The following is a 13,901-nucleotide window of genomic DNA, read 5'->3' on the forward strand; positions in this document are numbered from 1 at the left end:
GTACATTATGATCTTTAAATAGATATAACAGTAACTAAAATTTCTAAAAGGTAGGAAACAAACTACCTAAACTAAAACTGACAGAGAGAATAAAAAGGTAAAATAAGAATAATAATAATATCATAATGTATGCATATCTAAGATGATGCGTGAGACTAAGATAAATTTTTTAAGTAGTATTATAAAATGAAAATTTTGATTTTGTTTATTATAAAAAAAACTGTACTTGAGACGATAAGATAAAGGTATTAAAAAAGAGAGTGTAGAATTTTAAGTGAAAAGAAATATGGTTGAATCATAAATATGCAAATAAGACATTGCAATTAATTTTAAAACATGAAATAAGTGTAAAGAATTTCGATAATTGTTTTTAATATTTCCTTTATTTTCTTCAACATCCCTAAGAATGAAATAAGTGTAAAGAATTTCGATAATTGTTTTTAATATTTCCTTTATTTTCTTCAACATCCCTAAGAATGCTTGTTTTTCATTATTTCGTGGATAAAAACAAATTCTCTATTCAAACTACTCACACTCTATCTAACCATTCAAACATCTTGAATATTTAAGTGATAAGTGAATAATCATAATCACTTGCTACTTGCACATGAAAAACCATTTATTAACAACGTCATCAACAACAAGAACATAAACCCCATTTATCAACAACGTATATACCTTTAATTGAAAAAAAGATTGTCTCATAATAAATTTGAAGTTGATCTACTTGTGTTATACTATGAAAAAATACAACGAGGATGAATAGCTTCATCCTTGTATTTTTTTTCTCATTAAATGTGAACCACACACCATCATGTGAATCGCAATCATACTATGTGAATGTGAATCCTACAAATACCATGAAAAAAATAGCATGTTGACATAAACTAACATGACATTGTAATCCATTAAAATTTATCAACATGCATAACAATAACATTAACATAACAATAATATACACGATGAATAGAGAATATGAAAAAATATTTGTCAACAATACCAAAACATGTGAAATCAAAGTAAATAATATGAAAATCATGTCAACAAAAATTTATCTACATTTATCAACAACATACAACAATAAAAAAAATTATAAACTATCTAATAAGAAGAAAATCATATGAAAATCAGGTGAAACATAACAATAACATACACGAAAAACGAGAGTATAAGGAATAAGAAGAATACCTTGAAGTATGAAGAATAAGATTAACGGCTTGTAAAATAGGAAAGCTAATGATGAATAAGAAAAGATAAAATGGGTGCTAGAACTTTACTGTGAAAGATATGGCGATACTATCAAGAAGCGAGAGTTGATTCGCTTATATATGGGTAAACAAGTTCACAACCATGGTGATAGGTATTTATATGTGTGTGTGTCACAATGGTTGAACAAAACAACCGTAGTGATATCCCTTTTATATTTTTATTTTAAAATAAATAAAAAAGGAAAGACGTGTTTAAATGTTAAAGGAATAAAATAATTGTGGGCGGTGAGGTTCGAATCCATGAAAGCTAGATTGTATCACCACGGTGAAAATATCAACCGTTATTATATCCTAACAATTTTGAATTAAAAAATAAAAATGTTAGCGTCTGAGTTTAGAGATGTCACTACAATATTTAGAAGAAATGTGACGACTTGGATGTTGTTGTTTGCGTATTTTGTAGTTCTGGCATTAAAATTCTAGATAAAAACTTCTATTTTATTTTGAATTAATAGCCTAGAAAAAAAGTGAAAATGACTGTTGAATGAGTCTTTATCGGTTGGACGGTGATTTTGATATTTAAATACGCCAATTATTGTTGTATTTTGCTATACCATTCATTTGCAACAATTACCATTGATTTAATTCAATTGAATTAGTCCATCAATTTCAAATATTTATAATTTAACAATACATTATTGAACATTTTTATCTATTAAATTATAACACTACTAGAAATACACGATTTTCCTGCGGAATTTAGTTAAATTTCCGCAGGAAACACGTTACCTGCGGATTTTCCTGCGGTTCCTTGTCCCCAGCTAAAACCTTCGTGGGTAATATTTTCAGCAGGAAATTCCGCAGGTAATTCCGCAGCTAAATCCGCAGGAAAAGTCCGCAGTTAAATCCGCAGGAAAAATCCGCAGCTAAATCTGCAGGAAAAGTCCCCAAGTACTTTCTATCTCAAATTAAATTTTAATAAACTTTTGATCCATTATAAATTATATATAAAAATAACTATTATATATATATATATATATATATATATATATATATTTACATTGGAACCAACCTAATCATAAATCTAAAAGTTCAGATAACACTAGTAATACATTGACTATTTCGGACCCCTTCTCCAGAATCAAATTCTGCCATTGATTGTGTTTTTGCTGCATGGCGCCGCAATTTGATAACACTGGTTTGACAGAAACTAGAAATAGAATGGAAACTAAAATCTGATCTTATGCCGCTAACTAATGATGTGTGTGGATGGTTGACCTATATAGCACTGACATTTTACATTGATGGTGTTTCTAGTATCACACAACATGAAATATGTGATTATATTAAATCACTTTATTTTTTACAGATGCCATATACAAACAGAGCAAAAGAGTCAAAACCTGTCCTCCAAAGCCAGCAATATTACAGATGCCATGCAAGCCCAGCTCCAATGATAGCAACTTTTGGCTTCGGTCCTCCATAATGTTCCGGATCAGGAGGAAACAGTCCTTTTGGTGCTGGCAGGTGAAAATAAAGAACTTTATTTAGTGTCAAATTTCAAATAAACTAATAGTCTCAAGAGCACCATGACATGTATAAACCATGAAATCAAACCAAGGCAGCCATATGTTTCATTCACAAGTCAGCAGCATATACAATCAAGTTCATATCAAGGGAATATGTATTCAATCCAAACACATTGCAATTCAAAAAAAAAGGGGAAGCACCTGCAGCTACCATAACAGGGATTTTACCTATTCAACAGAGAAATGTGTAATCATCAGTTGATTCAAACGAAACAACTGAAATTATTATAAAATCAATCCCTAATAAGCATAGACGTGATATCTGCACACATGTACAGCAGCCACACAAAGGCTTTAAAGATTCCAAAAAAACATATACCTTCACAAGCCGATCTAAGAGATGAACAGCACTTTGTACATTTGCATCAGAGTCTGCAGAAAGCTTGCATAATGCATCAAAGATCTGGTTGAAGAATACAATAAACTCCCCTCTCACAACCTGTCAAAAATTAAAATATGTCATTACACATAAGTAGATGATTGGATCGAATCTGAACATATCCAAACAGTCGAATTCTCACCTTAACTATGTTATATAGTGCTTCACATTGGTCAGAGAAAAAATTCAGCACAGGAGGCACAATTTGCTGTCGAGTACAAGGATCAGATCTAGGTAAGACAGATAGTGAAAAGTATATATATATATATATATATATATATATATATATATATATATATATATATATATATATATATATATATATATATATATGTTTAAACATAATCCATAAGACATTTTGTCAATCATAACTTCAATTTTAGGAGCTAAAATATTTCAAAATTTTACATAAAGAAAGCTTTCAAACCAGGGACCCTCTGCCTCAAGAATATCCTGAGCCAAAACGAATAAGATAAATGCTGAAATGTGAAATCTCTCCACCGAATCTGCTTTCCACCATAAGAAATAGAAGAAAATAAAAAAAAAAAAATTAACTTATTAGACAAAATGAGAAAAAATAAAAACATATGTTATATTAGAAAAGTAGAGAGCGTGAAGTGTTATTCATCTAGAAACGAGAACGAGATAATTCTGTTATGAAAATTTTATAAATTGATAGAAAATGATTCTACTATTACAAGAAATAGCCTACTGCTGTTTATAAGGACGAGTAACTGCTCAGTTAGTTACAACTATGCTGACTCGGCATAGAGTTTGTTACAATTGCAATATAATCTGTTTTGCTCAATATAAACAATTACAGATATAAGTGATAAAATCACAGGGAATTAGAGAAACTAAGGAATGGACATATGAAAAACACTGCATGTATATAAAGTCAATAGAAGCATCTTTTGTTAATCACTTGGAGCCCCCACTTAAATGAAAACTCATAAGAGTGTAAGATAAGAATAGCACAAAAATAAAAGATAGTTAAAGAGTGGAACCACTAGTTAAAGTAAAAAGAAAATACTGGCCCAGAAAATCATTGATGATTTAAAGACAGCAAAGAACACAACTATATGAATAAAACCATAACATAGACAATCAATATTACCACTCATAATAGATGATCAATATTCCTTTTTTTGAGTTTGCAACTAATATGACCCGACAAAAACTACCATAAGCGTATGCTAGTAACATTTTTACTTCTAGCTTTATATCGAAACACTATTGTTTAAACGCTCTATTAAAGCTCACAAAAGTATTTGCTGAGAATGCTAGCAACATTTTGAGATGCTAACAAGCACTAACAATTATTAACACCAAAGAAAGCAAAATATTACCTTAGCAGGTGTTATCAGTCCTCCATTCTTTCTATCCTTGTCATATGCTTCAATCTTGGGCTTCCCTTTAGCAGAACCGGCAAAGCGACCTAATTCTTTACCTTCGAGACCTCTCAATTGTGCTTCAAGCTGTTGAAAAAGTTGAGTAAATAAAGTCTGATATAAATAAAAACCATATGACAAATAACTTAAACTATAACAAGTACCTTGGCTCTGTTCTCCAATCCCATGGTGTTATCTTGCCCATCTATTAGTGCATCACACCTAATAGCCAAAGCAGTCTTTGCAGCAAGTGATCGAGAAATTTTGCCCTTGAACTTTGGAGCTTCCTGACCAATCAAGGATGCATGGTAAATGAGGCCATACTTTGGAGTAGCATGTTTAGTCTTAAGTGCCCTAAAAAGAGCCTTCTCAACACCGAGAATCTGCACAGTACTACCAGGCTGTTTTGCAAGATTTATTAAGCTACCACCATGGGCAATGAGACGAGCGCTGACAAGCTCCCCAACCATAGCAGTCAAATTGGGTGCTATGGTGTTCATCCTACTCTTGAGATAATCATATAGTTGTGCCTTGTATTCTGAAAGAGACAAAACCTGATCACAGAGCTGCATCATCATACTTTTATACTTCAGCTCAACATAACCAAAATTAATAAAACATAATCACTTTAAAAAAGAAATTAAACTGAAGTAACTTACTGGATCTCATTTTCATTGGTTTTTGATTCATGCGGTGCTTTAACAACATATATTGAACAAGGCCTGTTATAGCAGTACTTATTGAAGAGTGGGTTGAAGTTTTGAATAGTGACATATGGAACTTACCAGTGGCCTAATATTGAAATGTGTGAACTCAATGGTGAATAATTCTTTTAATTATTCAGTTAGCGTATCTTCTCTACAGTATAGTATTATTGAATGAATCTTTTGAACCATACTACAGTGAGAGTATTACTTATAACATGACTAAAGAATTATATACAAAAGTTAACTATAACTATACACCCCTCTACAAGTTTAATATAGCATAGATTAGAGATAAATGAATATTGCTGAAATAACCTGAATGAAAGAATAGAAACCAACTTCAAAATTCAATTTTAATAATAATAATAATCCAATGGGTGTTATTAAAGTACATACATGCATAACTAACTTATGCATTCTACCATATCACAAATCCTTCATGTCAACAGAGCTTTATAATCTAAGGTACCTCTATCCTGTATCTATATCTTCTCTGCAAAACTGTCAAAAAATGTACCAGCATCCAAAAACCAATCAAAAACCAGTCTACGATTAAGCTAATAGATCGAAATGAAATTAAAAATAAAATAAAAAATTTATTTTATTATCTAAGACAATGTTGCAAGAGATGTGGAATGCTCCTCCAGGTTTCAGACCATCCAAATCTGCACCTTCTTCGCCTGCAAAACCTCTCGGCGTTTCTAGAACTCGTTCCGAATCTTTTCACATCACTCATAAGGTTCCTATCGGAGATTTTCCTTATGTCAGAGCCAAAAACGTTCAGGTAAGTGTTTTGTTATGTTTTTCTAATGTGAAGCTTTGTTCTTCAGATCTGTAATGTACCAACTAAATGGATTTTGATTATTTGGTGTTAAGTTGGTGGATAAGGATCCGGAGAGAGCGATTCCGTTGTTTTGGGCAGCGATAAATGCGGGAGATAGAGTGGACAGTGCTTTGAAAGATATGGCTATTGTTATGAAGCAACAGAATAGGGCTGAAGAAGCCATTTAAGCTATTAAATCGCTTAGAATTAGATGCTCAGATCAAGCACAAGAATCGCTTGATAATATCCTTTTGGATCTATACAAGGTGAATCATTGTATACCAATTTTTATTATTATTATCGAGTTAAATACGATTTTGGCATCTGATTGAATTCAAATTTTTTGTTAATGAACACAGAGATGTGGTAGACTTGATGACCAAATTGCTCTATTGAGGCACAAGCTGTATTTAATCCAACAAGGGTTGGCTTTCAACGGCAAACGCACAAAGACGGCTAGATCTCAAGGGAAGAAGTTTCAAGTTTCAGTGGAACAAGAAGCCACTAGATTGTTGGTAAGCAAAGCAACACTTATTGTTTAATTTTGTTTCAATCCATATACAATTAATCATTTTTCAACTTTGGTATGGTTTCATTGTTGGTTCTCTGTGCTACACACTACACATAGTTCCTGCAGGCCATGCATATTTTGGATATAGTTCCTCCAGGCCATGCATATGTTGACTAAGGTTTTTGACTAATAATGATTAATTGCAAAATTCTTACCATAGAACATCATCTAGTGCAATTTAAATTCTCTCAATGATTAATTGTTGACTAATCTGATTTCAAAAACTCTATGCATTTAAATTCGTTAATGAATAGATAGGTCATTCATAAAACATTAAATATAATAGCAACACATGCATACTTATCACTCACTGTGAAGATGATGACTGCGAGTAAGATTTCCAATCATTTCATGATGATTTCAAAAGGCTTTTTGGGTAAGTGAAGGAATACTACAACTAAGAGGTTAATGTTTTTCATGTCCATAGTCATAAGCTCAATTTTATCTTCTGTTATTATAATAGCTTATATAATAAGTGCTTATATTGATTAAGATGTTTATCCAAACATGACAGTGTTCATCAAATAAAGATGTGTAACTTACGATATTGGAGGGAGATGACCAGCAATGCAACGCCGCACCAGAATGAACAACTTCAACCGAATTTGATGCAAAGGTTAGTGACCGTGTCTTCCCAAAAGTTCCTAGCAACAACCCCATAAATCGACATATATTATCATCTCAAGACAGTACCACTATGATTTTACCCACAATTATCATCAGAACAACCCCATAAAACGATATTAATAGGAACACAGATGAATACCTGAGTTGAAGTGTGAAGATGAAGAAGACGACGGCGCTAGGGTTCGCGAAATTGTGCTCCGGCGAGGTTGCGGCAACAGAAATCGGGTTACGGCGAGGTTGCTTTTTAGGTTTTCCAATTTCGTTTGAAGGAGCTGATACTGATACTGTAGACGTTGCAGGAATTGATACTATTGGCTTAGTGGTTTAACAATTAGTTTAAAATATAACATTACTAATGTAATTATATCTGTTTCAAATAGACTAAAGTTAAATTTAGTGTACTATTGGTACAGACTTGGAGTTTTTGGGATCAAAACTATGGTTCGATTCCTTTCCAAACATATTTCACCATTTTTATAATTTTAATCTTTGTCAGATATTTTTTTATGATTTTAGAATAAAAAGATTTTTTTTATTTTATAATTTTATTCTTTAAAACTTTTATAGCTACTATTAAAATATAAGTTGAATAATTAAATAAATATATATCAAAATTTGCATACAATTTATTTTATTGAAAAAGAAGATTAAAATAAAAAATTAATTAAAATACACCATAAAAATATAAGTTGAATAATAAAATAAATATATATCAAAATTTGCATACATTTTATTTTATTAAAAACTAAGATTAAAATTAAAAATTAATTAAAATACATCATAAAAATATAAGTTGAATAATTAATTAAATATATATATCAAAATTTGTATACATTTTATTTTATTAAAAACTAAGATTAAAATTAAAAATTATATAAAATACATCATAAAATATAAGTTGAATAATTAAATAAATATATATCAAAATTTGCATACATTTTACTTTATTAAAAACTAAGATTAAAATGCATCATAAAAATAATTAATAACGTAGATAAAATAATGATCAATTTTTTTTGTTAAATTTAAACAAAAAAAATATATTTTTAGTAAAAATTTAAATATGTCAAATTTGCAGCAAAATCCGTAGAAAACGTTCCTGCGGAATTACCTGCGGATTATGATTTGTGGTTTAATTTTATAAAAATACTTTTCCGCAGCAAAATCCGCAGAAAAGTGGCCGGAAAGTCCGCAGGTATACCTGCGGAAAAATTTCCGCAGGTAATACGTGTATTTCTAGTAGTGTAAATGATGCATGAAAGTTTATGATTTAATTTTGAAAGATATATATATATATATATATATATATATATATATATATATATATATATATATATATATATATATAAAATTAGAATTCAAAACAATATTATAAAAACAATTTGAGGCATTTATTTGTCTTTGAAAATTATAAGTTAAACTTAAAAGAATTGTTTAATTACTTTTTAACATTGATATGAGATTTAATATTTAACGTTAAAATTTTGGATTATAATTAAAAATTATATTTTGAACATAATACTATTATTTTTTAAATAGTGATGATAGGAAAAAAAATATGTGTTAAAGCGGTAAAGCGGCAAGCAACAAAAGTTTTGGAAATATTTATTCGATAATTTATCGTGTCCACAAAGATTAGTGATATCAAACTGCCATTCAACAGGTTATGAGTTTAGATTAAATGGGTTTTAAGTAAAAATAGAAAATATAACATATGAACATAAAATAAATAAATTCTTGATAAAGAATAACTTATCTGGTTTGAATCTAAATTAATCCTCACCAATTTAGATTTATCACTTCGTTGAACTAATCTACAGTACTCATCAGAATCACCACATACCTCTCACATCAATGTCCATTTCTGCAACACCGACGAGAGTTCAACTATATTGCTCTTTCGACGATGTCTCAACCGATCGAACAACACAAAAGCATTAAACTCCGATATTATGTGAATGTTAACCCCAAACCCTATGTTTAGAATCTAGAACTTACAGATATTCTCCTAATCAAGATTCACGAAGCATATTTCTATTACAGCATAAATCCGAAGCGATTAAGCAAAAAGATCAGAAAAACACCGATTAAGATTTGTAAAGCAAACTTTATACAACTAGTAGAAAGAGTAACAAACATCCATATGTTTAGAGTAATTTACATACAAACTCAACAAAAGAAAAATACAAAGAAAAGAAAAGAAGAAAACCAAACATCTCACGGTTTATCATCGTCGATTGATGAGAAATCAACTCCCGAATCATCCATTTGCAAGTCCCAAATGTTGTTTCCAAGCTAAATCTACCAAAAATGGGAGGTTGATGAGTTGGGGTTCAAAAATACCCAAAACATAACCTAAAAATTGTGTTTTTGGCTCTTAAAACGTGTTTCTGCCAGCACCGCTTCGCCCGGCGGCAAAATGGCTTCGCCCGGCGGCTCAACAGAGCAACTTTTCACATTTTTTGGTCAGTCAGGCTTGCCCGACGAGCCCAAAATTCGCCCGACGGAACACACCAGAAACAGCAAAAATTCTGCATTGTTTCGGCCATAACTTGAGAACCGTAACTCCGATTTGTGCCTGGTTCGAAGCGTTGGAAAGCTTATTCAATGCTCTATCTAATAATGAATAAATATCAATGCTTGAATACCAACAAAAATGAGATGAAAACAATTAAACTCAATGATATTTACACGATAACACAATATATACACTATAACGTAAACTATACCAAGTATTGACTAAAGTTGGGGTTTATTGATGTAAAACAAATAATTAAACCGATGAGTGAAAATTATTTACACTCAAATTTACAACAATTTATAACTCATCAAACTCTCCCCAACTTAAACTTGTTTGTCCCTAAACAAGAATCTACTAACTCAAGGAAACAAACGCAAAAGTCCAAATATCACAAATCAACAAGTTTTGAAAAACAGAAACAAATGTATGGCTCAAATGCAAAACGGTACACACAAAGTAAATACTTACCACTAAACTACAACGATAACATAAACATGACACAAATGCTAAATACAAAGAATATGCCAAACATTCCAAAACAACACTAGTTCACAAATGAATCACACCTAGCACACAATCATCAGTAGATGAAAAACACGAAAGTGGGGTATTTTCACTAATCCACAACCTTGCAAAAAAAAGACTAAATTATACCGTCATCCAAAAATCGTATTAAGAATACAAACGCACGAATCACAAGGGCTTTTCAAGGTTGTAGCGTGGTCGGGTGAACAAACAAGGGATAGTTCCTAAGGCTAATCGAAACAAAAACTTTCCAAAACCTAAGGGAGTGATCAAGTCACAAAATCTCAAACAACGAAATCTCGATCATACTTCATCCGAATCTCAAATTTCTCCAACCAATCAAACACTTATTAACCCAACATTATTCCATACTATTTTTGTTTTTCTTTCTTTTTCAAAAAAAATTCTCTTTTTTTCTTTCTTTTTCTTTTCACTTCTTTTTCACTTTTTTTCTTCTCTTTCAACCTCATAGTAATCTAACTGATAAGTGCACAACCATTCTCTCCCCAACTTGAATTCAACCACATCATAATATGAATACTCCCTACTTTCTAAGGCAAGGTAAAAATTCATACAACAACACAAAGTTGAGGGTTCAAGAAAAAAGAAATCAACATCCATACAAAAAGGAAAACCAAACACTCATAGACAAGCATTAAGTTCAAAAATAACATGGATGTTAACAAAAAGCTAAAAGGGGTTACTAATGATCATACACTCACAAGGTAAATTAATTATTTGGCCAATGTAGTTGTGCTTAAAATGGAACAAAAATGTCTTGACCACTTTCATGCAATTATACAATCAACACACACAAAAGATTAAGCATAATAAAATCCAGTTAAAACAAGAATTGTGGTCTCCAGCATATGTGAACAATGGAAAGCTACCTCACAAAAAGGGTAGGAACTAAAGCGATCCCTAAACGAACAAGTATACAAAAGAATGAATGGCATAAAAGTTGTAAAAAGCTTAAGTATCAAGAATATGCAAAGTTTAGAAAGCGATAAAAATATACCTTGAATGTGTACAAAACTTTAACAAAATCATTACCATACACTCGCAAGTCGAAACGATCAAACTTGGAAAATCACCTTAAATTCCTCAAGCTACTCAAAACAAGCTCAAAGACAAACACACAACTATTAATATACACAAAATAAAAGACCATATGAAATTGTCTAAACAAATTTAAAAGTGAAGATTTGAAATTTAAGAACTGGTCCGATCTAAATTTGTTTAGACAATTGCATCACACTACCTAAACTAAACACAGACTAAAAAGAATAAACATGCTTAATTTACGTCGTAAGCTCGACGCCAGTTATTTAAGAACGTTCATTAAAGTTACTTCCGCCCAGCTATTCCTAACCACACACAAGCAAACGTGAAAGCAAACAAACAACACTATAACAAATTTACAAGTATAGAAAATATGTGGAAGTATAGTAAACATATACAAGTATCAATATAAAGAAGGGAGAATATATAATATGTGCGATATATACAAAACTCAAAACGTTAGAAACTATTGCGATGCAAATTCAATAAAACACCAATCCCCAACAACAGCGCCATTTTGTTGAAGCGGTAAAGCGGCAAGCAACAAAAGTTTTGGAAATATTTATCCGGGAATTTATCGTGTCCATAGAGATTAGTGATATCAAACTGCCATTCAACAGCTTCTGCAATTATGAGTTTAGATTAAATGGGTTTTAAGTAAAAATAGAAAATATAACATATGAACATAAAATAAATACATTCTTGATAGAGAATAACTTATCTGATCTGAATCTAAACTAATCCTCACAAATTTAGATTTATCACTTCGTTGAACTCAATCTACAATACTCATCAGAATCACCACATACCTCTCACATCAATGTCCATTTCTGCAACACCGACGAGAGTTCAACTATATTGCTCTTTCGACGATGTCCCAACCGATCGAACAACACAGAAGCATTAAACTCCGATATTATGTGGATGTTAACCTGTTTACGGTGATTTCCGGTAAACAACCGCTAGTCTTCCAAGCTATAAATATACTTTGGTTACTCGCAGGATCGACTAGATTGATCCTAGGACATAGTCAAAAATTTGTCTTTTATGATGATTTGGTTCATATTTGTTGGTTTTTGGCTTCGAAACTTGATTATGGTACAATCATGTAAATAATCTTGCAAAATAATCTTGTTATATACGTAAATATAACTTTGACGAAATGTAAAGGAAATGTAAATTGCGAGAATGTAAAGTACAAGGATGAAAAGTACAAAAATGTAAAGTGACGGTGAATGAAAAGACTTCAAACTAAAACTAAACAAAAAATAAAGATATTGGAAAGATACTTGAATAAAGAAAAATACAAATGTATTTAAAGTGGTGTTGGTGTCATACGTACATTTCTCAGCGAACTCTCTCTCTCTCTTAACACTTGATACTTAAGTAATTTTGTGAGTGATTTGTACAAAATGAACACACTGGATCCTGATACTAAGACCCTTATTTATACTACTTCGACCCTAACGGTCCTACACTAACGAAATGCCACGTTACTCACATGCATATGTTTCGAATCCCTGGGGCGCCATCTGTCCTCGTCGATTTACACAGCATACTTCGAAATTCAAATCCTCCCGCCTGAATCCTCTTTCGATACGTGGGAACTTGATCTTTAAGAGAATGCCACGAAATACGCTAAGCTTCAGTACTCTTCGTATTTCGAGAAACGCTTAAGTTTCAAAGACAATATATCCCGATTCAGCTTTGATTTCAATCATCTTCATCTTTAAATAACATCCTCGGACATGGCCATTTAAAAGCCACTTATTCTCGGGAATGGACATCAGATCAGAAGCCATTTTTCTTCGAACTCTAACTCTTCAAAGAACATTTTCTTCAATCAAAATCTCCAGCTAACAAATTGCCCCCAATAAATGCTTGTTTCGAAAAACAAGAGAAATAGGCGTTTCTTGTCACGATGAGATTTCGTTTTACTCATATTTTAGAGTTCCAAGTAGGGATGTCAACTTGCCTCCGTTAGCGGGGATCCCCGTAGGGATTCCCCGTTTGGGGCTCCAAAGACGGGGAATTTTCTCCCCACAGGGACGGGGATGGGGAACAAAGTCTCCCCGAAGACACTTCGGGGATGGGGGTGGCGTAAATATCCCCCGCCCCGTGGAGTCCCCGCCCCGCCTAAAATAGCATAATGTCCTGAATTTATGTATAATTTTAAATTATTATGTAAGTTTATTTTTCATTTCATATGATTAATCTTATACAAAAATTAAAAATATATATGTATTGTTTGTAAAAGAGTGGGATCTAAAAGATTATTTCAATTTTTTTTGTTTGAAATTTTGGTGGTCATGACACTCAATATTATAGATTAAATATTGTTAAAACAATATATTTATCATAAAGGAATAATTTCTAAATTTTTTGTGGTTAGTTTTTGAAGCTTTTACTATTAATTTGATTTAAAATAATAAATAAAAAAATCATATTTATGGATCTCCGCATGAACCGCGGGGATCCGTGGGGACCCGCGGGGATCC

At 31.6% G+C, this 13,901-nt stretch overlaps 1 protein-coding gene and 1 pseudogene across 3 annotated transcripts; one reads left to right on the top strand and one right to left on the bottom strand.

Annotated features, from left to right (window-relative positions):
* Positions 1–1,840: 1,840 nt before the first annotated feature.
* On the bottom strand, positions 1,841–7,611 carry LOC131651597 (probable nucleolar protein 5-2). Of its 3 annotated transcripts, none has more exons than XR_009298430.1 (8): positions 7,435–7,611; positions 7,212–7,312; positions 4,732–5,105; positions 4,526–4,654; positions 3,585–3,682; positions 3,319–3,384; positions 3,117–3,236; positions 1,841–2,728 (listed from the first exon to the last, which is right to left on the bottom strand). XR_009298430.1 is itself a non-coding variant. In XM_058921256.1 (5 exons), the coding sequence occupies exons 1-4, from the start codon at positions 5,143–5,145 to the stop codon at positions 3,363–3,365; spliced, it is 663 nt and encodes a 220-aa protein (XP_058777239.1). In that variant the 5' UTR covers positions 5,146–6,465; the 3' UTR covers positions 1,841–3,236; positions 3,319–3,362. The 3 variants fall into 3 exon arrangements, 1 of the variants encoding a protein (XP_058777239.1); XR_009298429.1 differs by having other exon boundaries at positions 4,732–5,289; XM_058921256.1 differs by lacking the exons at positions 7,212–7,312; positions 7,435–7,611 and having other exon boundaries at positions 1,841–3,236; positions 4,732–6,465.
* Positions 5,891–6,639, top strand: LOC131651598 (protein POLLENLESS 3-LIKE 2-like; annotated as a pseudogene).
* Positions 7,612–13,901: the final 6,290 nt, after the last annotated feature.

This window comes from Vicia villosa, linkage group LG2 (genome assembly GCF_029867415.1).
Source record: "Vicia villosa cultivar HV-30 ecotype Madison, WI linkage group LG2, Vvil1.0, whole genome shotgun sequence".
Taxonomy (NCBI): Eukaryota; Viridiplantae; Streptophyta; class Magnoliopsida; order Fabales; family Fabaceae; genus Vicia; species Vicia villosa.

Coding starts and splice junctions, on each gene's coding strand:
- LOC131651597 (XM_058921256.1), bottom strand. CDS start 5,145: ATGATGATGCAGCTCTGTGATCAGGTTTTGTCTCTTTCAGAATACAAG. Junction 3,683..4,525: donor GACTGATAACACCTGCTAAG/GTAATATTTTGC, acceptor GGTGGAAAGCAG/ATTCGGTGGAGAGATTTCAC. Junction 3,385..3,584: donor GGTTTGAAAGCTTTCTTTAT/GTAAAATTTTGA, acceptor TGTACTCGACAG/CAAATTGTGCCTCCTGTGCT.